General features: G+C 49.8%; 1 protein-coding gene across 2 annotated transcripts in view; it reads right to left on the bottom strand.

The window, feature by feature from the left end:
• Nucleotides 1-27,598, bottom strand: part of CUL9 (cullin 9) — a 159,412-nt gene that overhangs the window by 117,933 nt on the left and 13,881 nt on the right. For both annotated transcript variants that reach the window (XM_069768218.1, XM_069768217.1), the window contains exons 8-15: nucleotides 26,838-27,015; nucleotides 26,496-26,703; nucleotides 26,230-26,420; nucleotides 25,935-26,155; nucleotides 25,327-25,564; nucleotides 24,265-24,370; nucleotides 6,378-6,605; nucleotides 3,575-3,665 (exon numbers count right to left, since the gene is read on the bottom strand). In XM_069768218.1, the coding sequence (XP_069624319.1) occupies nucleotides 3,575-3,665; nucleotides 6,378-6,605; nucleotides 24,265-24,370; nucleotides 25,327-25,564; nucleotides 25,935-26,155; nucleotides 26,230-26,420; nucleotides 26,496-26,703; nucleotides 26,838-27,015 (1,461 nt within the window). The remainder of the gene's footprint in view (nucleotides 1-3,574; nucleotides 3,666-6,377; nucleotides 6,606-24,264; nucleotides 24,371-25,326; nucleotides 25,565-25,934; nucleotides 26,156-26,229; nucleotides 26,421-26,495; nucleotides 26,704-26,837; nucleotides 27,016-27,598) is intronic.

Genomic DNA, 27,598 nt, shown 5'->3' with positions numbered 1-27,598 from the left:
AGATTCTCTATGGGGTTAAGGTCAGGCGAGTTAGCTGCCAATCAAGCCCAGTGATACTGTTGTTTTTACACCAGGTATTGGTACTTTTGGCAGTGTGGACAGGGGCCAAGTCCTGCTGGAGAACGACATTTCCACGTCCAAAAAGCTTGTCGGCAGAGGGAAGCATGAAGTGCTCTACAATGTCCTGGTAGACGGCTGCGCTGACTTTGGTCTTGATAACACAGTGGACCTACACCAGCAGATGACATGGCCCCCAAACCATCACTGATTGTGGAGACTTCACACCAGACCTCCAGCAGCTCGGATTGTGGCCTCTCCACTCTTCTTCCAGATTCTGGGACCTTGGACCACTGACAGGTAAGACGCTTCTGGCGTTGTCTATTGGTCATCAGTGGCCGGACACAAGGAATGTGACACTTGTCGCCCATGTCCTGGTCACGCCTGTGTGTGGTGAAGCAATGACCCCAGCAGCAGTCCACTCCTTGTGAATCTCCCCCACATTATTGAATGTCCTTTTCTAAACAATCCTTTCCAGGCTGCGGTTATCCCGGTTGCACCTTTTTCTACCACACTTTTTCCTTCCACTCCACTTTCCATTAATATTCTTGGATACAGCACTGTGTGAACAGCCGGCTTCTTTACCAATGACCTTTTGTGGCTTCCCCTCCTTGTGGACATCTGTCAGGTCAGCAGTCTTCCCCATGATTGTGGAGCTACTGAAACAGACTAAGGACCTTTATAAACACTTAGGAGCCTTTGCAGGTGTTTAGTGGTAATTATTCTAATTTACTGAGATAATGACTTTTGGGTTTTCATTGGCTGTAAGCCATAATCATCAACATTAACAGAAATAAACACGTGAAATAGATCACTCTGTGTAATGGCTCTATAGAATATAGGAGATTCACTTTTTGATGATAATCTAATTTTTTTAGAACCACTTGTATCTGAGGGTCTGTCACAGTGTAGAGGGATCATCATCATTATCGTCATCTCCACATGGAAACATGAGAAGCAATGGAAGAAACTGAAGAAAGAAGATACAGATTAGATGTTAGGAGGGTGACAGTGAGGGAGATCAATGAGTGGAACAGGCGGCCACGAGAGGTGGCGAGTTCTCCTTCAATGGAAGTCTTCAGAGGCTGGACAGACATCTATTTGAGATGGTTCAGCGACTCCTGAGCCGGGGGTTGGACATGACGACCTCAGGGGTCCCTTCAACCTCTGACATTCTAGGAGTCTATGTGACAAAGTGATAACAGCGGTGGGATTGGTGGGACCCTCGCTCAGCTCTTTCCTTGACAGTGGACATTAATTTATGGGAAAGTGAATTTGTCCAATTGCTTCTGAGCCCCTGAAAGGAGGATTTGTAGGAAAATGGCTGCAATTCCTAAACGTTTCACGGGAGATTTCTGTTCATTAAAACTTAAAGTCTCCAACTGTAAGGCTATGTGCACAGTTCAGGATCTCTCGCAGAAAATTCCGCAAGAAATCTGCATGCGTTTTTGCCGCGTTTTTTTCCGGACATTTCCCAATGCATTTTGTAGTGGGAAATCCGCCAAAAAAACACAAAATTAATTAACATGCTGCGTTTTTTTACCATGATGCGTTTTTTTCACGGGAAAAAAACGCATCATGTGCACGAAACATGCGGAATTCATTCTAAATGATGGGATGCTTATTGTATGCGTTTTTTTTTTTGTGGTTTTATATCGTTTTTATCGGAAAAAAACGCGAAAAAAACAGCAACGTGTGCACACAGCCTAAAACAGCGAAACATCGACCTGCAGAGCGGAAATCAGGAGGATTCGTCACAGAACAAAGATCTGTAGAGCTGTAAATGCCGCACATATAGAGGGGTCCACCCCACCGTGAGCCACGTATAGAGGGGTCCACCCCACCGTGAGCCACGTGTAAAGGGGTCCACCCCACCGTGAGCCATGTATAGAGGGGTCCACCCCACCGTGAGCCACGTATAAAGGGGTCCACCCCACCGTGAGCCACGTGTAGAGGGGTCCACCCCACCGTGAGCCACGTATAGAGGGGTCCACCCCACCGTGAGCCACGTATAGAGGGGTCCACCCCACCGTGAGCCACGTATAAAGGGGTCCACCCCACCGTGAGCCACGTGTAGAGGGGTCCACCCCACCGTGAGCCACGTATAGAGGGGTCCACCCCACCGTGAGCCACGTATAGAGGGGTCCACCCCACCGTGAGCCACGTATAGAGGGGTCCACCCCACCGTGAGCCACGTATAGAGGGGTCCACCCCACCGTGAGCCACGTATAGAGGGGTCCACCCCACCGTGAGCCACGTATAGAGGGGTCCACCCCACCGTGAGCCACGTATAGAGGGGTCCACCCCACCGTGAGCCACGTATAGAGGGGTCCACCCCACCGTGAGCCACGTATAAAGGGGTCCACCCCACCGTGAGCCACGTATAGAGGGGTCCACCCCACCGTGAGCCACGTATAGAGGGGTCCACCCCACCGTGAGCCACGTATAGAGGGGTCCACTCCACCGTGAGCCACGTATAGGGGGGTCCACCCCACCGTGAGCCACGTATAAAGGGGTCCACCCCACCGTGAGCCACGTATAGCGGGGTCCACCCCACCGTGAGCCACGTATAGAGGGGTCCACCCCACCGTGAGCCACGTATAGAGGGGTCCACCCCACCGTGAGCCACATGTAAAGGGGTCCACCCCACCGTGAGCCACGTATAGAGGGGTCCACCCCACCGTGAGCCACGTATTAAGGGGTCCACCCCACCGTGAGCCACGTGTAGAGGGGTCCACCCCACCGTGAGCCACGTATAGAGGGGTCCACCCCACCGTGAGCCACGTGTAGAGGGGTCCACCCCACCGTGAGCCACGTATAGAGGGGTCCACCCCACCGTGAGCCACGTATAGAGGGGTCCACCCCACCGTGAGCCACATGTAAAGGGGTCCACCCCACCGTGAGCCACGTATAGAGGGGTCCACCCCACCGTGAGCCACGTATAAAGGGGTCCACCCCACCGTGAGCCACGTGTAGAGGGGTCCACCCCACCGTGAGCCACGTATAGAGGGGTCCACCCCACCGTGAGCCACGTGTAGAGGGGTCCACCCCACCGTGAGCCACGTATAGAGGGGTCCACCCCACCGTGAGCCACGTATAGAGGGGTCCACCCCACCGTGAGCCACGTATAGAGGGGTCCACCCCACCGTGAGCCACGTATAGAGGGGTCCACCCCACCGTGAGCCACGTATAGAGGGGTCCACCCCACCGTGAGCCACGTATAGAGGGGTCCACCCCACTGTGAGCCACGTATAGAGGGGTCCACCCCACCGTGAGCCACGTATAGAGGGGTCCACCCCACCGTGAGCCACGTATAGAGGGGTCCACCCCACCGTGAGCCACGTATAGAGGGGTCCACCCCACCGTGAGCCACGTATAGAGGGGTCCACCCCACTGAGTGATGTATAGAGGGGTCCACATTTCTTTGAGCGCTTTACACAGAGGTTTTCTTCTTGTACAGGGGATGGACACTACTCCGCCTCGTTGGGGGGTCTCCCCGGCACTGACCACTACTCACCCTGACAAAGGTTCCTCAAGAACACATCGAAGAACGGGACGTTAATGTGCTGCTGGCAGCGGCGATGCTCCTCTATCTGCCCCAGGACCATCTGCCGGGAGGAGAGAGACGGCTCAGTAATGTCTAACAGCACCTCACAGCGCACCGACACTGCTCCGCAACACCCCGGCACCAGTCACCTCCAGAGCTGCACTCACTACTCTGCACTCACATCATGTCCCAGACTCTAAGGCCTCTTTCTCACTTCCGTCTTTCAGCTCCCGTCACAATCCGTGGTTCTTTGAGAATGCTGGATCCTGCATTTTCCCATAGACTTGTATTAGCGATGGATTGTGACGGACGGCCTCACGTTTCATCCATCTTCCACTGCACCCTGCATAAAAAACAGTCCGTCGGGCAGAGAAAACATTCAGAGGAACGCTTTTTCTGCATGTCGGAAAATCAGTCAGCGACGCATCCTGCGCTGCCCGTCACTGGCTACAATGGAAGCCTATGGGCGCAGGATGCGTCGCTGCCTGTGAAAAGCAGGAATCCAGCGGCGGGTCCCGTCTATTCAAACTGAGCGTGCCCGTCAGGAAACTCTCGCTCGCTCTCTGTTTACTATTGATGCTGCCTATGCAGGATCAATAGTAACAAGAAAGAATGTGAAAAATAATTTAAAAAACGCAATATCTTCACCTATCGGCGTTCCCGCGCAGCGATGCTCCCGGCAGCCAGCGTTCATAGTAATACATTGTAAAATATGGTGAAACCGCGACTTCTCGCAATGTATTACTAGGAACGCTGGCTGCCGGGAGCATCGGTGCGCAGGAGCGCCGGTGGGTGAGAATATTGCGATTTTTGGTTTTTTTTTTTACCTGGTTTGTGTTGTGTATGCGCAACAGCTGCACATAGGCTCGACGGGGCCGTCAGAAAGACAGGCCAGTGCACACGTTTTCCACAATCTGCACAGGATCCGTCATTTCAACGTCTTGACGGATCCTGTGCAGATTTGGAAGACGGAAGTGTGAAAGAAGCCTAAGCAGCACTGTACTGAAGCAGATGTAACGGAGGATAAGACACAATGTAACAGAATAGTGAGTGCAGCTCTGGAGGTGACTGGAGGATAAGACACAATGTAACAGAAAAGTGAGTGCAGCTCTGGAGGTGACTGGAGGATAAGACGCAATGTAACAGAATAGTGAGTGCAGCTCTGGAGGTGACTGGAGGATAAGACGCAATGTAACAGAATAGTGAGTGCAGCTCTGGAGGTGACTGGAGGATAAGACACAATGTAACAGAAAAGTGAGTGCAGCTCTGGAGGTGACTGGAGGATAAGACACAATGTAACAGAATAGTGAGTGCAGCTCTGGAGGTGACTGGAGGATAAGACGCAATGTAACAGAATAGTGAGTGCAGCTCTGGAGGTGACTGGAGGATAAGACGCAATGTAACAGAATAGTGAGTGCAGCTCTGGAGGTGACTGGAGGATAAGACGCAATGTAACAGAATAGTGAGTGCAGCTCTGGAGGTGACTGGAGGATAAGACGCAATGTAACAGAATAGTGAGTGCAGCTCTGGAGGTGACTGGAGGATAAGACACAATGTAACAGAATAGTGAGTGCAGCTCTGGAGGTGACTGGAGGATAAGACACAATGTAACAGAAAAGTGAGTGCAGCTCTGGAGGTGACTGGAGGATAAGACACAATGTAACAATAGTAAGTGCAGCTCTGGAGGTGACTGGAGGATAAGACGCAATGTAACAGAATAGTGAGTGCAGCTCTGGAGGTGACTGGAGGATAAGACACAATGTAACAGAAAAGTGAGTGCAGCTCTGGAGGTGACTGGAGGATAAGACACAATGTAACAGAAAAGTGAGTGCAGCTCTGGAGGTGACTGGAGGATAAGACACAATGTAACAGAAAAGTGAGTGCAGCTCTGGAGGTGACTGGAGGATAAGACGCAATGTAACAGAATAGTGAGTGCAGCTCTGGAGGTGACTGGAGGATAAGACGCAATGTAACAGAATAGTGAGTGCAGCTCTGGAGGTGACTGGAGGATAAGACGCAATGTAACAGAATAGTGAGTGCAGCTCTGGAGGTGACTGGAGGATAAGACACAATGTAACAGAATAGTGAGTGCAGCTCTGGAGGTGACTGGAGGATAAGACACAATGTAACAGAAAAGTGAGTGCAGCTCTGGAGGTGACTGGAGGATAAGACACAATGTAACAATAGTAAGTGCAGCTCTGGAGGTGACTGGAGGATAAGACGCAATGTAACAGAATAGTGAGTGCAGCTCTGGAGGTGACTGGAGGATAAGACACAATGTAACAGAAAAGTGAGTGCAGCTCTGGAGGTAACTGGAGGATAAGACACAATGTAACAATAGTGAGTGCAGCTCTGGAGGTGACTGGAGGATAAGACACAATGTAACAGAATAGTGAGTGCAGCTCTGGAGGTGACTGGAGGATAAGACACAATGTAACAGAAAAGTGAGTGCAGCTCTGGAGGTGACTGGAGGATAAGACACAATGTAACAATAGTGAGTGCAGCTCTGGAGGTGACTGGAGGATAAGACACAATGTAACAGAAAAGTGAGTGCAGCTCTGGAGGTGACTGGAGGATAAGACACAATGTAACAATAGTGAGTGCAGCTCTGGAGGTGACTGGAGGATAAGACACAATGTAACAGAATAGTGAGTGCAGCTCTGGAGGTGACTGGAGGATAAGACACAATGTAACAGAATAGTGAGTGCAGCTCTGGAGGTGACAGGAGCACAGCAGCATCACGGAGTGCCATGAAGGGATTGGGGCCACTTACCTGGATGCAGCCGGCCAGGATGCTGGTGGCCATCTTCTGGTAGAGGCTGGTGTACTTCTCGCACTCAGACAGGAGGTCTCGCAGCTCCGTGGCCTGAAGAAGGGGGGAGCTTTGCTTTTCCAAAACTTTATTAAGCGTTTCTTTTGCACCAAGACGGCACATGACCACGGCGCAGTCCTTGTTAATGGACGCCAGGCGGTGTAAGAAGCTGACCACCTCCTGGAGAACCTGAAACAGAAAACAATCGGCCACATGTGCAGGAGGATCACCCCAAGCATCCCACCTCTCATCCCCCAAGCATCCCACCTCTCAATCCCCAGCATCCCTGTCACGGATCCCTTCTCCGTGGAGTCACTTATTCGTCACGTGCCCACTCTCACACGTGACTTGGGGTTGTGCCTGCAAGGGTTAATCTATCTCCCCACTCTCAGTCCAGCATTCAACCTCTGTCCTATGCTGTAATGGGAGCATAAATCACACACCGACCCAGGCCACACACCCGCTCATACACGCTGCCACCACTCATCGAATACACGGGCAATGAGTCCCGGAACTAACAATACTAATAAAAATATGTCTATTACTCATAAGGCTCACACACTTTAGACCAGTGTTCCCCAAGTCCGGTACTCAAGAGCCACCAACAGGTCATGTTTTCAGGATTTCCTTAGTAATGCACAGGTCATTGAATGCTTGCCTGTCCAGGTGATGCAATTATCACCTGTGCAATACTAAGGAAATCCTGAAAACATGACCTGTTGGTGGCTCTTGAGGACCGGACTTGGGGAACACTGACTTAGGCTATGGATTCTTTTAGAACATTTAAGGTTCAACTTGTTAAAGTTTTATACCTTAATAACAAAAGGTTCAATGCTTACAATAAAAAAAAAGGTATAAAAATGATTAAAAAAAATACAACTTATGCAAAACAGTGTCAAAATAAACAGGAGAAACTTACAGAAATTATCTAACTGGTAGTTGCTTTTTGCTCCCTGAGGGTAGGAAGAATGTAGTACGGTCCTTTTTTGGGACAAGAACCACAGGCGAGGCCCAGGCACTCTGGGATTTTTGTATCACCTTGAGTTTCAGCATCTCCTCTACCTGTTCCCTCATGTGTGCCTTCACCTCTGCTGACACACGGTGTGCAGACTGCCGTACTGGGGGATTCGTACCAGTGTCCACATGTTGAACTGCTAAGTGTGTCCTCCCAGGTTCCCCTGTGAAGACTTCGGTGAACTCGCTGAGCGCCCCCATCAGCTCAGACCTCTGACTGTGGGATAGCTCAGGGTTAAACTCTGCTGACTCCAGGGACTCCATGTACTGAGTCCCGGCCCCCACATCTAATAACAGATCAGCCTCCCCCTCTTCAGGCCGGCTACAGACAGGTAAGACACAGGCCTCCCTGCCATGATGAGCCTTCAGCATATTTACATGAAACACTTCCTGACGCTTTGCATGCTCAACTAGTGTCACCACATAATTAACATTCAGCCTCTTATGTACAGTGTATGGTCCCTCCCATGCGGCCTGCAATTTATTCTGTAACATAGGGACCAACACCCAAACCTTCTGCCCTTCCTCGTAGGCCCTCAGTCTGGCATTATGGTCGTACCAGACCTTCTGGTTGGTTTGGGCCTGGGCCACGTTCTCATGGGCCAGGTTGCTCAGTTTTTGCATTCTCTCTCTGAGCCGCAGTACATATTCGACCACTGAGACTCCAGTAGTTCTGGGGTCGTCCTCTCAACAGTCCTTAATCAAATCCAGTGGCCCCTGACCCTCCTCCCATAGACCAGTTCAAAGGGGGAGAATCCAGTAGACGCCTGGGGTAGCTCTCTGTAGGCAAACAGCAGATGGGGAGGTACCGCTCCCAGTCTCTCCCTTCAGTCTCCACCAACATTTTGACCATTTGCTTCATGTTCCATTAAAACGCTCGGAGAGTCCGTTGGTTTGGGAAGGATAGGCGCTGGCCACAACATGCTGTACTTGTATTCTTTCACAGAGGCTTTCCATCAGATCAGACATGAACTGGGTTCCCTGATCGGTCAACATTTCCCTGGGGAAACCCACACGAGAGAACACAGTCAGTAAAGCATCCGCCACTTTGTCTGCTGGGATGGAGGATAGTGCCACAGCTTCCGGGTATCGTGTAGCATAGTCCACCACTGTGAGGATGTACTTTTTGCCAGATCTGCTAGGGATTGCAAGGGGCCCTATGATATCCACAGCCACTCGCTGGAAAGGCTCATCGATCACAGGCAGTGGTATCAATGGAGTTTTCTGTATATTCCCGGACTTCCCAACTCTCTAACAAACTACACATGATCGGCAGTAATTGGCAATATCTGTCCCCATCTTGGGCCAATAGAAGTTATGTGTCAGGCGAGCTTTAGTCTTTTATATTCCAAGGTGTCCGGCCAAAGGAATTTCATGCGCAATCCTCAATAATTGTTCCCTAAATGGATAAGGGACGATCAGCCGCCGTTCATAGTCCCAAGATTCTGTAGTATCCGTGGGGATAGTCTCTGTATACTGTCTGCCCTGGTCGCAGTATACTCTCTCTTTGTCAGAAGCAGCAGAGGGTCGGCCTACAAGACATCTGAGCTCCTCCAGACTGGCATCTGTCTGCAGGGCCTCCTGGAAGCTCTGACTGTCAGCCTGCAGGCCCTGGCCTAGTGTGACTGCCAGGCCCTGGTCTGAAGCTGAGCTTTCAGTGTCTGTTATCAGGGACCTTGGTGGGCCTGCCATGTATGGAGGCTCCGGGACCACTGTATGGGCCTCCTGGAAGCTCTGACGGTCAGCCTGCAGGGCCTCCTGGAAGCTCTGACGGTCAGCCTGCAGGCCCCGGCCTAGTGTGACTGCCAGGCACTGGTCTGAAGCTGAGTCTTCAGTGTCTGTTATCAGGGACCTTGGTGGGTCTGCCATGTATGGAGGCTTCGGGACCACAGTATGGACCTCCTGGAAGCTCTGACGGTCAGCCTGCAGGCCCCGGCCTAGTGTGACTGCCAGGCCCTGGTCTGAAGCTGAGTCTTCAGTGTCTGTTATCAGGGACCGTGGTGGGTCTGCCATGTATGGAGGCTCCGGGACCACAGTATGGACCTCCTGTCTTGGCAGTTCTGTCTGAGACTCATCCTCTAATCTCTGGGCCTGAGTCTGAGCCGCAGCCTGACTCCGGGTCACAGCTGCCACATATTTACAGTCCTGTGTATTGGGACATTTTCCCTCCTCGCACGGGATCTCAGGTGGGTCACTTTTTTTTTTTTTTAAATTCGTTTATTTATTAATCACAAATAAAATACAGTATAAATGTTTGTCTTTGTTATTGACTTGCACGGTTACATTCGCAAGAAAGGAAAAGACATCAGAGTATACATATACCAATCATTTGTATATATACGAAAGAAGACATATACATAAAATTATGGAACTGTCAGTATGCAAAGTTCCTGAACTACAACCAAACTAAACTAAACTAGACTAAGCCTCCAAAGCTACTACTACTTCACCTTATTGCAGTAACATTATACTCTCTATTGTGCAATATCTGCAGAACAAGAGGTCAAATACACTGTATCCTTATCAATTGGTTAGATCACAAAGTGAGATGGGAGGCATTCCACCTATCCCAGATTTTATTGAATTTGCCCGGGCAACCCCTATTCTGGTAGAGTGTGCGTTCATATGGGACAATTGTGTTCACCAGCTCAACCCAGGACCTAAGTGTGGGGGGTGACCTTCCCATCCACCGCAACGCTAACATCTTTCGTGCCAAAAATAATACTTCTCGTAAAAAAAAATCCCAACATAATGTTCCCAAGCCTCCTCATCCCACACTCCAAACAGACAAACCAGAGGTTCAAGAGGAACCGGGATTGACAATAGTGAAGTCAATAACGACGTTACCTCCCTCCAATATTGAAAAATAATTGGGCACTGCCATATCATGTGTATGAAGTCAGCATCTGGTGAGTGGCAACGCAGACATTCCGGCGTCGAGTATCGACCCATCCGAAAAAGTCTCACTGGGGTCAGATATGACTGATGAATTATATATAACTGGGTCATCTTGTTATTAATTGACGGGGATACTTTAAGGGGAGAGTCAAGAACGTCCTCCCATGCCTCACTCTGCATATCGGGGATAAGTCCCTCCCATTTGCCCTTAACCAAGTCTATGGCCGAATTCGCTCCCATTGACAACAGATATGTGTACAAGGATGAAATAAGACCCTGAGGTCCCTGTGATTTAAGAATGCCTATCAGTGGCAAAGATGAGATGTTGCGGTTTGCTCCCACATTTCTAATATATGACTGAATGGCTGTTCTAAGTTGCAGATAGCGGAAAAATTGAGATCTTGGAAAAGCATATTTAGCCTGCAGCTGTTCAAAAGACATAAAGACCCCCTGATCGTATAAATCCCCCACCGAGAAAACCCAGTTGGAAATCCAAAAACCTGCAGATGGATGATCTATCAACATGGGGAAATAACCATTGTCCCATAAAGGCATTTCAGCAATAATATCTCCAAATCCAATAACTTTTTTAATCTGCCTCCAGGCTGATCGTGCCAGTCGGAGCATAGGTAACATGCGGGGAGCGTTTATTTTCCACGACTCCAAAAGGCCCAATGGACATTTAGCGCTAACAGAACTAACCAGATGACTTTCAGAATTAGGGAGGTAGTTATGAGGCATCCATTTACTTAGTGCCCTCGCCTGTCCTGCCAGATCGTATAAAAAAAATAAAAAAAAATCCGGTAATGCCGCTCCTCCCCCCTGCTTAGATCTCTGCAAAGTAGTTAATTTAAGCTTAGGCCTGCTTTTTCCCCATATGAACGAAGCAACCTGAGAGTTTAAGTTGGTGAAGAAGAACTTCGGCACAGTTACTGCGCTATGTTGGAGACAATAGTTACATTTAGGGAGCAATATCATTTTAATGAGGTTAATACGACCTGCTACAGATAATGGAATCTTGCTCCAAGACGTAAATTTCAATTTAGCGTAATCCAGCAGAGGGAGAATATTGAGTTGTAAGTCTGACCCACTATGTTGAGACATATATATACCCAAGTACTTAAAGTTAGATACTATGGGCAACGAGGAAAGAGTATTGAGATTAGATGCTGGGGACTGAGAGAGAGGCATTAGAGCAGATTTATCCCAGTTAATATATAGGCCTGAGAACCCACTAAATCTATCTATGGTAGTAATCACCCTCGGTAACGTCTCTTCCGTGTTATCCATGAATACTATCATGTCATCAGCGTATAAACCAATGGTATCAATGCGATCCGCTATTTTTATACCCTCAATACCGGGGGAAGATCGGAGGCGTATTGCCAATGCCTCTATTGCTAGAGCAAATAGGGCTGGGGAAAGGGGACACCCTTGACGGGTTCCTCTATATAATAGAAAGGGCTCAGAGATGGAGCCATTTACTATTATGCGGGCCTTTGGTTTCATGTATAATACATTAACCCAATTCAGGAATTTAGCCCCGAAACCATATTTCTGCAGACAAGCAGACAAAAAGGGCCATTCAAGAGAGTCAAACGCCTTAGCTGCGTCCAACGACGCCAATGCCCAGATATTATCTGGCAGCAAAGAGCTGTATTGGATTATCGATTGAACCCGCCTGATATTTATAGAGGTGCTCTTACCAGGCATAAAGCCAGTTTGATCCGGGTGTATAATGTCTAGTATAATAGAGTTCAGCCTAGTGGCTAAAATTTTAGTAAAAATCTTATAGTCTACATTTACTAACGATATGGGGCGATAGGACCCGCACTCTAACATACATAGTAACATAGTAACATAGTTAGTAAGACCGAAAAAAGCCATTTGTCCATCCAGTTCAGCCTATATTCCATCATAATAAATACCCAGATCTACGTCCTTCTACAGAACCTAATAATTGTATGATACAATATTGTTCTGCTCCAGGAAGACATCCAGGCCTCTCTTGAACCCCTCGACTGAGTTCGCCATCACCACCTCCTCAGGCAAGCAATTCCAGATTCTCACTGCCCTAACAGTAAAGAATCCTCTTCTATGTTGGTGGAAAAACCTTCTCTCCTCCAGACGCAAAGAATGCCCCCTTGTGCCCGTCACCTTCCTTGGTATAAACAGATCCTCAGCGAGATATTTGTATTGTCCCCTTATATACTTATACATGGTTATTAGATCGCCCCTCAGTCGTCTTTTTTCTAGACTAAATAATCCTAATTTCGCTAATCTATCTGGGTATTGTAGTTCTCCCATCCCCTTTATTAATTTTGTTGCCCTCCTTTGTACTCTCTCTAGTTCCATTATATCCTTCCTGAGCACCGGTGCCCAAAACTGGACACAGTACTCCATGTGCGGTCTAACTAGGGATTTGTACAGAGGCAGTATAATGCTCTCATCATGTGTATCCAGACCTCTTTTAATGCACCCCATGATCCTGTTTGCCTTGGCAGCTGCTGCCTGGCACTGGCTGCTCCAGGTAAGTTTATCATTAACTAGGATCCCCAAGTCCTTCTCCCTGTCAGATTTACCCAGTGGTTTCCCGTTCAGTGTGTAATGGTGATATTGATTCCCTCTTCCCATGTGTATAACCTTACATTTATCATTGTTAAACCTCATCTGCCACCTTTCAGCCCAAGTTTCCAACTTATCCAGATCCATCTGTAGCAGAATACTATCTTCTCTTGTATTAACTGCTTTACATAGTTTTGTATCATCTGCAAATATCGATATTTTACTGTGTAAACCTTCTACCAGATCATTAATGAATATGTTGAAGAGAACAGGTCCCAATACTGACCCCTGCGGTACCCCACTGGTCACAGCGACCCAGTTAGAGACTATACCATTTATAACCACCCTCTGCTTTCTATCACTAAGCCAGTTACTAACCCATTTACACACATTTTCCCCCAGACCAAGCATTCTCATTTTGTGTACCAACCTCTTGTGCGGCACGGTATCAAACGCTTTGGAAAAATCGAGATATACCACGTCCAATGACTCACCGTGGTCCAGCCTATAGCTTACCTCTTCATAAAAACTGATTAGATTGGTTTGACAGGAGCGATTTCTCATAAACCCATGCTGATATGGAGTTAAACAGTTATTCTCATTGAGATAATCCAGAATAACATCCCTCAGAAACCCTTCAAATATTTTACCAACAATAGAGGTTAGACTTACTGGCCTATAATTTCCAGGTTCACTTTTAGAGCCCTTTTTGAATATTGGCACCACATTTGCTATGCGCCAATCCTGCGGAACAGAGCCTGTCGCTATAGAGTCCCTAAAAATAAGAAATAATGGTTTATCTATTACATTACTTAGTTCTCTTAGTACTCGTGGGTGTATGCCATCCGGACCCGGAGATTTATCTATTTTAATCTTATTTAGCCGGTTTCGCACCTCTTCTTGGGTTAGATTGGTGACCCTTAATATAGGGTTTTCATTGTTTCTTGGGATTTCACCTAGCATTTCATTTTCCACCGTGAATACCGTGGAGAAGAAGGTGTTTAATATGTTAGCTTTTTCCTCGTCATCTACAACCATTCTTTCCTCACTATTTTTTAAGGGGCCTACATTTTCAGTTTTTATTCTTTTACTATTGATATAGTTGAAGAACAGTTTGGGATTAGTTTTACTCTCCTTAGCAATGTGCTTCTCTGTTTCCTTTTTGGCAGCTTTAATTAGTTTTTTAGATAAAGTATTTTTCTCCCTATAGTTTTTTAGAGCTTCAATGGTGCCATCCTGCTTTAGTAGTGCAAATGCTTTCTTTTTACTGTTAATTGCCTGTCTTACTTCTTTGTTTAGCCACATTGGGTTTTTCCTATTTCTAGTCCTTTTATTCCCACAAGGTATAAACCTTTATTCCCACTCTAATGGATCTTTCCCCTCCTTTCTGAGTACAATAATATGTGCCTCATAAAAAGTATCGGGCAGGCATCCCCCTCTCCATATCGCTCTGAATACTTGTAATAAAAGTGGAGCTAGTACTTCTCGGTATTTCCTATACAATTCGACTGGAAAGCCATCTGGCCCGGGGGCCTTCCCGGAGGCCATATCCGTTATAGCTTGCTCTATTTCTTCTAGGGTAAATTCAGCGTCCATAAAAGCCTGCTGGGTGGAATTCAGTGTAGGGAATTCTATATCGGATAAATATTCTAAACAATCTGAAACACTGAAATCGCTCTTGGACTCATATAACCCTTTATAATAATTACCGTATATACTCGAGTATAAGCCGACCCGAGTATAAGCCGACCCCCCTAATTTTGCCACAAAAAACTGGGAAAACTTATTGACTCGAGTATAAGCCTAGGGTGGAAATGCAGCATTTACCGGTGAATTTCAAAAATAAAAATAGATCATTATTTCCCCATAGCTGTGCCATATAGTGCTCTGCACCGTTCATTGTGCCCCATAGCTGTGCCATATACGGTGCTCTGCACCGTTCACTGTGCCCCATAGCTGTGCTGTGCCATATACGGTGCTCTGCACCGTTCACTGTGCCCCATAGCTGTGCTGTGCCATATACGGTGCTCTGCACCGTTCACTGTGCCCCATAGCTGTGCTGTGCCATATACGGTGCTCTGCACCGTTCACTGTACCCCATAGCTGTGCTGTGCCATATACGGCGCTCTGCACCGTTCACTGTGCCCCATAGCTGTGCTGTGCCATATACGGCGCTCTGCACCGTTCACTGTGCCCCATAGCTGTGCTGTGCCATATACGGTGCTCTGCACCGTTCACTGTGCCCCATAGCTGTGCTGTGCCATATACGGTGCTCTGCACCGTTCACTGTGCCCCATAGCTGTGCTGTGCCATATACGGTGCTCTGCACCGTTCACTGTGCCCCATAGCTGTGCTGTGCCATATACGGTGCTCTGCACCGTTCATTGTGCCCCCTAGCTGTGCCATATACGGTGCTCTGCACCGTTCACTGTGCCCCATAGCTGTGCTGTGCCATATACGGTGCTCTGCACCGTTCACTGTGCCCCATAGCTGTGCTGTGCCATATACGGTGCTCTGCACCGTTCACTGTGCCCCATAGCTGTGCTGTGCCATATACGGTGCTCTGCACCGTTCACTGTGCCCCATAGCTGTGCTGTGCCATATACGGTGCTCTGCACCGTTCACTGTGCCCCATAGCTGTGCTGTGCCATATACGGTGCTCTGCACCGTTCACTGTGCCCCATAGCTGTGCTGTGCCATATACGGTGCTCTGCACCGTTCACTGTGCCCCATAGCTGTGCTGTGCCATATACGGTGCTCTGCACCGTTCACTGTGCCCCATAGCTGTGCTGTGCCATATACGGTGCTCTGCACCGTTCACTGTGCCCCATAGCTGTGCTGTGCCATATACGGTGCTCTGCACCGTTCACTGTGCCCCATAGCTGTGCTGTGCCATATACGGTGCTCTGCACCGTTCACTGTGCCCCATAGCTGTGCTGTGCCATATACGGTGCTCTGCACCGTTCACTGTGCCCCATAGCTGTGCTGTGCCATATACGGTGCTCTGCACCGTTCACTGTGCCCCATAGCTGTGCTGTGCCATATACGGTGCTCTGCACCGTTCACTGTGCCCCATAGCTGTGCTGTGCCATATACGGTGCTCTGCACCGTTCACTGTGCCCCATAGCTGTGCTGTGCCATATACGGTGCTCTGCACCGTTCACTGTGCCCCATAGCTGTGCTGTGCCATATACGGTGCTCTGCACCGTTCACTGTGCCCCATAGCTGTGCTGTGCCATATACGGTGCTCTGCACCGTTCACTGTGCCCCATAGCTGTGCTGTGCCATATACGGTGCTCTGCACCGTTCACTGTACCCCATAGCTGTGCTGTGCCATATACGGTGCTCTGCACCGTTCACTGTACCCCATAGCTGTGCTGTGCCATATACGGTGCTCTGCACCGTTCACTGTGCCCCATAGCTGTGCTGTGCCATATACGGTGCTCTGCACCGTTCACTGTACCCCATAGCTGTGCTGTGCCATATACGGTGCTCTGCACCGTTCACTGTACCCCATAGCTGTGCTGTGCCATATACGGTGCTCTGCACCGTTCACTGTGCCCCATAGATGTTCCACATAAATTTGTGCCGCCGCTGCCGCAATAAAGAAAAAAAAACACATACTCACCTCCCTTGATTGCAGCTCCCGGCGTCTCGTTCCGGCGCCTCCATCTTCCCGGCGTCTCTGCTCTGACTGATCAGGCAGAGGGCGCCGCGCACACTGTATGCGTCATCGCGCCCTCTGCCTGAACAGTCAGAGAGCAGAGACGCCGGGAAGATGGAGGCGCCGGCCGGGAAGATGGATCGGCGCCCGGCGGCTGGAACGAGGACAGGTGAATATGCTATACTCACCTAGTCCTGGCGATCCTCGCGCTGTCCCCTCCTGTCTTCGGTGCCGCAGCTTCTTTCTCTATCAGCGGTCACCGGCACCGCTGATTAGAGGAATGAATAGGCAGCTCCGCCCCTATGGGAGGTGGAGCCGCTTATTCATTTCTGTAATGAGCGGTCCCACGTGACCGCTGAAGAGAGGAAGAAACTGCAGCGCCGAAGCCCGTGGGACGGCAGGGACAGCGCGAGGATCGCTGGGACTAGGTAAGTATACCCCAGCGCCCTCAGCCCCTCACCCGCCGACCCCACCGCTACCGTGACTCGAGTATAAGCCGAGGGGGGCACTTTCAGCCCAAAAATTTGGGCTGAAAATCTCGGCTTATACTCGAGTATATACGGTATAAAAGCACTGAAGTATTTCCTCGGTGGTGGTGTTCAACGAGCCATCTGGCGAGCGAAGTTGTATTACCATATTAGACGTATTGTGTTGACGTACCAGGAAAGCCAAAAATTTCCCCGCCTGATTCCCCACTTCAAAATATGATTGTCGCGTAAAAAACAGCTTACGTTTGGATTTAGTGTCCAGGTGTTGGGCATATAATCTTTGCAGGGTTAACCACTCAACCTTATTATTATTAGTTTGACTGGCTGTATATGCGGCCTCAGCATCTTTCAAGCGTTGCTCAATCTCATCGTCGTCCCTCGATGTCACCCTTTTAACATAAGAAATCGTAGAGGACAAACAGCCCCTTAGGTACGCCTTAAGGGCGTCCCAAAATAAATTAATATCCTGAGGTTCTGGGTGAGATCGAGTGTAACAATTCAACTGGTCAACTGTTCTATCACTTGAGTCTATTAGTTTAAGCCAAAAGGGGTTCAACTTCCATATTCTACCATTAGTCAGTTTCCCAAATGTAAGCGTGAGAACAATTGGACTGTGGTCCGAGATTCCTCTATTACCATGTTCTATACCGCTTACCCATTGCACCAAGCCGACAGACCCAAAAATATAGTCTATACGGGACAGGGAACTTTTAGTAGATGAGTGGCAGGTATATCCTTTTTCCCCAGGGTGATGTATCCTCCACAGGTCCACCCAGCCACTATTTCCTATGAACAGTGCCAGCTGAGTCGGGGCCAATGAAGAAGACAAAGACAGAGGTTCCCTAGACGACCCATCTCCCAGTCTCAACCTATCCAGACCACTATCCATGACCAGGTTAAAGTCACCCATACAGATGACATGTGCGTCTGGGTAATTTAAAGCAAAACTCATTGCCATCTTAAGTACTGAAATATTAGCTGGAGGGGGGTTGTAAATGCACAATATAACATTCACGGGAATTAATTAATGCATGAACAAAAACAAAACGCCCCTCTGTGTCCCGCCGAATCGTCCGGGCCTCCCATCGAACATCTCTGTGTATTAACAATGATACCCCTCTCGAGTAGCTGGTATGGAACGCATGAAAATGCCATTGTACCCAGGGTTTCTGTACGCTTCTGGCTGTATCTCTAGTTAAATGTGTTTCTACCAGGGCCACAATATGAGGATGATATCGCCTGATCTGGGAAAACACCTTAATTTTCTTCCGAGGTGATTTAATACCCCGTATATTCCAGGTCATACATATCAATTTAGACTCCATATTCATTCCTTAACCTATGGCATACAATGATGGTCGAGAGAGGTCTACAGATTACGCACAGATAATTATAACAGCTCTGGAGGCGACTTTTACCTAAATACTTATTAGGGCTAGTTAAACTTAACAAAAAAAGAAAACTTAACAAGAACTGAACAATCCAGGAGCATTGTTTATCGCTCCCATCCTCAGATAAACCTGGGGATACCCCCGCTGACTCCTGGCGTCCGGTATTGTTGGTATTTTGAACGCTCGCAGAGAGAGCTCCAATTTCAAAATTTAAAGAGGCATTAGTTGGTCGGAAACTTTTCAGGGTTCCGTTGCATTAGACTTCCCACGGGATCGCAGCCAGTCCTCTGCCTCCGATGGGTCAGTGAAGAATAAGGAGGAACCATTGCAGACCACCCGGAGACGTGCTGGATAGATCATGGAGTAGATGATGTTCTTGTCTCTGAGTTGTTTTTTGACATCCATAAATCTTGCCCGCTGTTTCTGAAGTTCGACGGAGAAGTCTGGGAAAATCGAGATTGTAGCACTATTAAACTTGATGGGACTCTTTTGTGGCGCCAGTCGCAGAATAGCATCTCTGTCCTTGCAGTTAAGGATGCGTGCCAGGAACGGTCTGGGTGGGGCTCCAGGAGGAAGGGATCTTGTAGGGACTCTATGGGCTCTTTCCACCGAGAACATTGGGGAGAATGTGTCTCCCAAAGAGGATTTGAGCCAATCTTCCAGGAATTTTTCAGGTTGTTGGCCTTCTGAGCGCTCCGGCAGACCAATAATGCGAATATTGTTTCGACGCAGTCTGTTTTCCAAATCGTCTGCCTTTTGTTTCCAGGCGTTTATGGACCCAGCAACTTTCGCTAGTTTTGCCTCCATAGGTTTGATAGTGTCCTCCACCTGAGACACCCTTGTTTCAACTTCTGTTATACGTCCCTTCATGGTCTGCATGTCTTGCCTTAGGCGCCCCACCTCCGTGTGTACATCTTCTATTTTTTCAGAAAGAGACGTCCTAGTTAGAGATATAGCTTGCATTAATTGCTCAGATGCTTGTTTAAGAGTCAAATCATCTTGCTCGCTCTCATCAACACTATCAGAGAGGCGGATTTTCCCCCGCTGAGCTTGTGAGGAACTATTTCTAAGAGATCTTGCACCATCTGAAGTGTCACTTCTAGCGAATTCTTTTAGCCTGTCAGCTGCAGTTGTATTCTTTGGACGGTGCATGGTTAATAATTGTGTGGCCCAACAAGGTAATTAAGTTAGGTCTGTAGAATTATTATATGGTCACACCAAGGCTGTGTGTGATGTGTATCCCGGCTGGGCACCCCTATAGTCAGGTGGTGTACTGCTGTATAATCAGGGGGCACAGGCTGCCAATATGGTGGAAACCCCTGTTACAGGGAAAGTTCTTTGCAGCGACGGCAGCAGAGGGGAGGCCCAATAGAAGTGCAGCCGGCTGGGTTGTGATTAATAGGGGAGCGTGGGGCTCAGTCTTTCAGAGCACTCACCACGATTCCCCTTAGTGTGTGTAGAGCAGGTTAAGCGCTCACTTCCCAGTCACGCTGCGGTGATAATGAGCCGCACCGCGCCTCCTACTGCAGGAGCGCGCGCTTCAGTAATGGCTGCCGCCCACACAGCCGCCGCCGCCAACGCAAGCCTCTCTGTCCCTCCGTCGGGCCCGGGTCCCGCAGCTCTCACCCGCAGGTGCCAGGTACCGTCCGGGGACTAAGGGGGGTTCCAGCCACAGCCACAGACAGCCTCGCACCGTCTGCCCGCAGAACGTCCTCCTAAGAAGATGGCCGCCGTCACACGTGGAGCTCACCGCTCCGTTAGGCATATTCTCTCCTCCGGCTCCTTCCAGTCACCGTTGTGGTCCCTTCCAGGGGTCGGCAGCCTCCAGGTCTCCAGGAGCCCCAGCAGAGGCAAATTGTGTGTTTAGAAGGGGTCTTATATGCAGGATGTATACAGGATTCTAGGAGCTCTCTCAATATGCGTCCTTCCTCGCTCACTCCATAGCCACGCCCCCCATCCAGGTGGGTCACTTTCTTCCACCTTCTCTGCATCATTTACTTGCAAGGGAGGAACATAGTGGGACACCATCCTCCCCAGGTCCGTGCCTAGCAACACATTGGTGGGAATAGCCTCTGATATTCCCACTTCTCTCAGTCCCTTCCCTGCTCCCCAGTCCAGGTACACATGGGCCATGGGCACGGCAGGGCTGAGCCCTCCAATCCCGGTTATAGACATAGTCTTTCCTGGTATATCGGCAGGGGTTATCATGGCTGGATGCACCAGGGTCACCTCTGCCCCAGTGTCTGAGACCAATGGTGACTTTATTGCCAACAGTGACAGATTGACAGTTCTCATTTGCCCTCACATCAGAGCCGGCTACAAAGAGGACAGACGGGGGCACAGACGGCTTTGTGGTGGTAGTTGGGCATTTCTCCCTATCAGGGCAGACAGCGCTAACATGTCCCACTTTGTTGCAGGAGAAGCACCGGCGTGCATCGCCTAGAGAATGTCTATTCTCCCGGGGCCCATAGAAGGTGGCATTGGACAGCACTGGTGATCGGCCGGCAGAGGGAGATGGATCCCCGTTTGGCTTACCTCCCCTCCAGCTGAATCCCGATGGCTTCCGCACCTCAGGCATCCTGTTAGCCACATAGCAGTCCGCAATCCTTGCAGCCTGATCCACAGTTTGTGGCTCCCGATCACACACACATTGTCGCACATCCGTGGGGCACATGTGAAGAAATTGATCCTTGACCATAAGATCCATTAAGTCCTCAAAACTGTTGACAGAAAGTCCCCTAATCCATTGGTGGAACATGGTCCTCAAGGTGCTCACAACATCCGCATAGCTGTCTGTTGATCCACGTTGTAGGTTCCGGAACTTTCTACGATACACTTCTGGTGTTAGGTTGTATTTCCTGATCAGGGCCTCTTTTATGGCCTCATAGTTCCCATCTAGCTCAGGTGGGAGGCCATCAAAAACTTCCAGGGCTTTGCCTCTCAACCCTGGGGTTAGATACTGTACCCACTGCTCACGGGGTAGATGGTACTGCCTGCAGGTTTTTTCAAATCCCCGCAGGAAAGTAGCTAAGTCTGTATCCTCCATCACAGGGAAGTTTTCAAGACATGGCCTCCTTGGATTTATGTCCTGGGAGGGGGTTATCTGAGGATTGATACCCCGCTCTATTTGAGCCATCTGAAGCTGGAACGCTCTGTCCTCCTGGCGTTCTGCAGCCTCTCTCTCAGCCCGATCCCGGCGTTCTGCAGCCTCTCTCTCAGCCTGTCGGTACTGTAGAATCAGCTGCATGCGCAGATTGGGATCACTTGTTCCCAGCCGTTGTAAGTCCATTTGCAAAGTACAGTCCATAGCCTCCTCAGCACTGGCATTGCTGACACTTCCATCAGGCATCTCCGGTGCAAGAGCTGGCATTGCTGGGTCTCTCTGAGGTAAGCTCTCTCCTTGCCCAGATGTTCCAGCACTTTGCTCTATGTCCTGCTCGATCAGGGCGTGTATCAGCAGCTCCCTGGATCTGTCGGCTGTCTCTATTCCTCTCTGCTCACAGAGGTCGGTCCGAGCTTCTTTGCTCAGCTTCTTGTACTGGGCTGCCATATTGATCAACAGCCTTTGCCAAATAAAAGGTAAAAAAGAAAAACAGGGAGGGGAAACTGTTTGCAAGTATGTCTAAGTAAGCACTGAGTTGAACCTTGAAGAACTGGTGCACTCCTCGCAAGGATACCAATTCTTTAGTACAGGAAATAATTGCTTAAACCATGCACTAATGCTCTAATAGAAATAATTCTATCCCACTGCTCGCCACCAATTGTCACGGATCCCTACTCTGTGGTGTCACTTATTCGTCACGTGCCCACTCTCACACGTGACTTGTGGTTGTGCCTGAATGGGTTAATCTATCTCCCCACTCTCAGTCCAGCATTCAACCTCTGTCCTATGCTGTAATGGAAGCATAAATCACACACCGACCCAGGCCACACACCCGCTCATACACGCTGCCACCACTCATCGAATACACAGACGATGAGTCTCGGAACTAACAATACTAATAAAAATATGTCTATCACTCATAAGGCTCACACACCTTAGGCTATGGATTCTTTTAGAACATTCAAGGGTCAACTTGTTAAAGTTTTTAATAACAAAAGGTTCAATGCTTACAATAAGAAAAAGGTATAAAAATATGATAATATAAAGACATACAACTTATGCAAAACAGTGTCAAAATGAAGAGGAGACCTTACAGAAATTATCTAGCTGGTAGTTGCTTTCTGCTCCCTGAGGGTAGGACGAATGTAGATTGGATCACACCAGCTTCTCAGGCTGCCCCCATAATGTGAACACCTTTCTCTGTCTGCAGCCTAAATTTATAACTTTGGTCTGAGGTCAGGTTTCTAGACCGGCCCCCCAGGTTAATATCATAATTGCGGTCTGTTTGATTGGGCACGGCCGCTCTACTAATCTACTAATGAATATACATTATTTTCCTCTGGAGATACTTGTGAGATGGTTCTCAGGAATAGCTAACCCTCAGGCCGCAATTAGCACCTCCCCTCCAAGCACTAGGGGATGTCAAGTGTTCCTTTCTTCGTGGCTTTAGCTAGACCTCCTGGTGAGATATGGAGACACTTTCTACTAGTCCCAAGGAAGTACCTGTGGTGAAATGTGTGTGTATAGAGGAATGGCTCCCTGACCCCTCACGTCACGTGGGAAGCCTGGTGGTGATGCAATTTCTGGTGCTCGCGTCGAGTGTGTAGGCGCCGTATTGAGTGTACCGCATTTGAAACAGCTGATGCAGGCATACAAAGACCATCTGTGGTGAAATATGTGTATATACATATCTATATGTGTGTAGTGACATATGTCTAGGGTTATATGTGTGACTAGTGATAATTTAACACCTGTCCTGAAGGCAAGTCGCACCTAGGTGTTAATAGGTACTTCCTTGGGACTAGTAGAAATTGTGTCTCCATATCACACCAAGAGGTCTAGCTAGAACCAAGAAGAAGATAACATTTGGCACCTCTGAGGTCTTGGAGGGGAGATGCTTCATTGCGGCCTGAGGTGATGTACTCCTGAGAACCTGGTCACAAGTGTCTCAAGAGGAAAATAATATATATTCATTAGTAGAGCGGCCGTGGCCAATCAACAAGCCAGCAATTATGATATTAACCTGAGGGGCCGATCTAGAAACCTGACCTCAGACCAAAGTTATAAATTTAGGCTGCAGACAGAGAATTGTGTTCACATGATGGGGGCAGCCTGGGAAGCTGGTTTGATCCAATCTACATTCTTCCTATTCTCAGGGAGAAGAAGTAACTACCAGTTAGATGATTTTCTGTAAGTTTTTTCCTGTTTATTTTGATACTGTTTTGCATAAGTTGTAGGTCTTTTCATTATATTTTTATACCTTTTCTTATTGTAGGCACTGACTTGTTATTAAAGAACAAAACTTTAACAAGTTCAACCTTAAATGTTCTAAAAGAATCCATAGCCTAAGGTGTGTGAGCCTTATGAGTGATAGACATTTTCATCGCCCGTGTATTCGGTGAGTGGTGGCAGCGCGTATGAGCGGGTGTGTGGTCGGTGTGTGATTTATGCTCCCATTACAGCATAGGACAGAGGTTGAATGCTGGACTGAGAGTGGGGAGATAGATTAACCCTTGCAGGCACAACCCCAAGTCACGTGCGAGAGCAGGCACGTGACGAATTAGTGACACCACGGAGTAGGGATCCGTGACAGCACCTATTAACATCTAGGTGCCACTTGCGTTCAGGACAGATGTTACATTATCACTAGTCACATATATCCCACCTCTCAACCCCCAGCATCCCACCTCTCAACCCCCAGCATCCCACCTCTCAACCCCCTCACCTCATGGTCGCTGGTGGTGCTCACCAGAGAGGTCAGACAGGGCTCGATGCTGCGGTGCCAGGGGAGGGCGTCCTCTTGGTAGAAAGACAGACTCTTATACAGGATCCTGGCAGAAGACAGAATCGTGTCAAAGCTCCAGAGGAACCACAACTCCCAACATAACTAGTGCCTAATCCTCATCCTCTCCTCCCAGAGCAGCAGCAACTCCTAATCCAACCAGAACACACGGGGACCCGCCTCCCCTCCACGGCGTCACGCCGGAACTCAGCTCCCCATCACGGCAACACACAGGGACCCGGCTCGCCTCCACGGCAACACACAGGAACCTGGCTCGCCTCCACAGCAACCTGGCTCGCCTCCACAGCAACACACTGGGACTCGGCTCCCCTCCATGGCGACACACAGGTACCTGGCTCACCTGCACGGCAACACACAGGGACTCTGCTCACCTCCACGGCAACACACAGGTACCTGGCTCACCTGCACGGCAACACACAGGGACTCTGCTCACCTCCACGGCAACACACAGGGACTCTGCTCACCTCCACGGCAACACACAGGGACTCGGCTCACGCCCACGGCAACACACAGGGACCCGGCTCGCCTCCACGGCAACACACAGGGACCCGGCTCCCCTCCATGGCGACACACAGGGACTCGGCTCACCTCCACGACAACACACAGGTACCTGGCTCACCTGCACGGCAACACACAGGGACTCTGCTCACCTCCACGGCAACACACAGGGACTCTGCTCACGTCCACGGAAACACACAGGGACTCGGCTCACGTCCACAGCAACACACAGGGACCCGGCTTGCCTCCACGGCAACACACAGGGACCCGGCTCCCCTCCATGGCGACAGGGACTCTGCTTCCCTCCACGGCAACACACAGGTACTCGGCTCACCTCCACGGCAACACACAGGGACTCAGCTCCCCTCCACGGGGACCTAACCCCATTCCATGGTGCCATATGGGGACTGTTTGCCTCCATAGGTGACCCGGCCCACCTCTGCAGAAGCAACAAACTTAAGACCTGCCTCCGCAGAGCCACAGTACCTGTACACACAGAGCTGCAACTGCTTCTCGCTCCGGAGCTGCTCGAGGACGGAGAGAAGCTGCAGGAAGAAGTCGGTGTCTGTGAGGAGCTGGGAGACATCACAAGGCAGAGAGGAGGTGTCACCACAGACACAGCGCTCGAGCGACGGCAGCAACTCCCGGCATAGACGCACGTCCTTCAGACTGTGGAGCAGAGACGCCACATCCATGTCTTCAAGAGGCAAGACTGGGCCAATCTCTGAAAGAGGTACCAACACAGCAGAGCCTAAGTATCCAACAGGCATGAGAGGAGGAGGCCAACGTGGAGACGAACGGGAAAAGGAGGAGGCCAACGTGGAGACGAACGGGAAAAGGAGGAGGCCAACGTGGAGACGAACGGGAGGAGGCCAACGTGGAGACGAACGGGAGGAGGCCAACGTGTAGACGAACGGGAGGAGGCCAACGTGTAGACGAACGGGAGGAGGCCAACGTGGAGACGAACGGGAGGAGGCCAACGTGGAGACGAACGGGAGGAGGCCAACGTGGAGACGAACGGGAGGAGGAAGTGATGAAATAATGAACTACAGGAGGCACAGGACACGGCGGGGAACATACTGTGGCATTCCTACCTTCGGTATCGGTGAGGCTCTTCTCCTGGCTGCTCTTCAGGAGGTCACAGAGCTGCTTCTTCAGGAAGATGTCCAGGCGGCTGAACATGGAGTTGCTGTCTCCAGTGACGCTCTGAAGGACGGCAGGCAGCTCTCCCCTGGACAGCTGCTCGGACAGAGCTTCATGGTTCTCGGTTAACATTCGGATGACAAGAAGTCCATTGTAAACGGCGGTGAAGCACCTGAAAGGCAGAAGGTGGCGATGAGATAGGTGAGGCAGAGCTCAGTAGTGATGGGGTCGCTGATCTAAATTTACCCCTCTTTGCCCTGCAGCTTGCAGATGGCCCCCGGGATCGCCCTCAGTAGACTGGTGGAGCTCCCACTTGCAGCTGAACCGATGCTGGAGAAGATTTCCTTCATCATCTGGGCATCTCCGGGATTCAGGTTGTAGCGGCGGGCGCTTCCTCGCAGGTCACAGCCCCCCACCCCAGTCAGCACCTTCAGGACCTGTCAGGGAAGGAGTGCAGGTTGGAGGATGGCAGCCACACACAGCTGGGAACGGACGGTGGGGCAGGTACTCACCGCCAGCCCAATGTGCTGAATGGCAAGCGAGGACTGGTGCTCCTGCATACAGCCCAGCACCGCCCGCACCCCGCCCTCTGTGGCAAACAGCACCCGCCAGTCATACTTGGACAAGACCACATAAGTCAGCTGCAGGCAGGAGACCACCACAAGCTTCTCCTTCATCTGACTGCTCAGAATCTCCACCAATGTCTTAATGATCTTCTCTCTGCAGGGTAGGCATGCAATACATGACAAGATGGCCGACACTGCACCCCACCCATGGGCTATTTGCAGTTGGCAGCAGGTGAAGACTCCACAAAACCCTCTCCAAGCCGCAGTGGTCTCCCCTCATGTCTGTACCTGTTAGAGCGCCCCTCACTTTTCACAGTGTGGATCTCCTCTTCAGACTGCTGCAGCATCACCTGCACCGCCGAGTTCAGCGCCTCCACACCGCATGACGTCCTCTTCACCTTCTCCAGAAACCCCAGCAACATATCCAGAGAGAACCCCTGAGACGTCCCCTGAGGAGCTCCAAACCCTGCCGAATGGTGGACAGCAAGTCTTTACACTGAGCATTACAGCCAGTCAGCTGTCATCTCAGGTTATCATAGGAGGGCGGAGTCTACAGCCACCCATTGTCGTAAGAGGGTGGTGTCAGCAGTCCTCTAATACAGGGGTCCCCAACTCCAGTCCTCAAGGCCCACCAACAGGTCATGTTTTCAGGATTTCCTTTGCATTGCACAGGTGATGCAACTATTACCTGGGCAAGACTAAGGAAATCCTGAAAACATGACATGTTGGTGGGCCTTGAGGACTGGAGTTGGGGACTCCCTGCTCTAATAAGAGGGCAGAGTCAGCAGTCATCTCATTATCATAAGTGGGCAGAGTCAGCAGTCATCTCATCATAAGACAGTGGAGTCTACAGCCACCCATCATAAGAGGGTGGTGTAATCAGCCATATAATTATGCGGGCGGAGTCAGCAGTTGTGAAGGATCAAATTAAGAAAGATTCTCCATTTTGCGCTTTTGACTCCATTTTGATGTTTTAAGATAAATTTTGTTACTAGGCTAAAGTTCACAGCTGTTCTGAGACCTTGATTGTTGCAATCTGGACAGGACAT

The sequence above is a fragment of the Ranitomeya imitator genome, chromosome 5 (assembly GCF_032444005.1).
Source record: "Ranitomeya imitator isolate aRanImi1 chromosome 5, aRanImi1.pri, whole genome shotgun sequence".
NCBI lineage: Eukaryota > Metazoa > Chordata > Amphibia > Anura > Dendrobatidae > Ranitomeya > Ranitomeya imitator.
The sequence above is the reverse complement of the archived record's forward strand: the minus strand, read 5'-3'. Positions and strand labels throughout refer to the sequence as shown.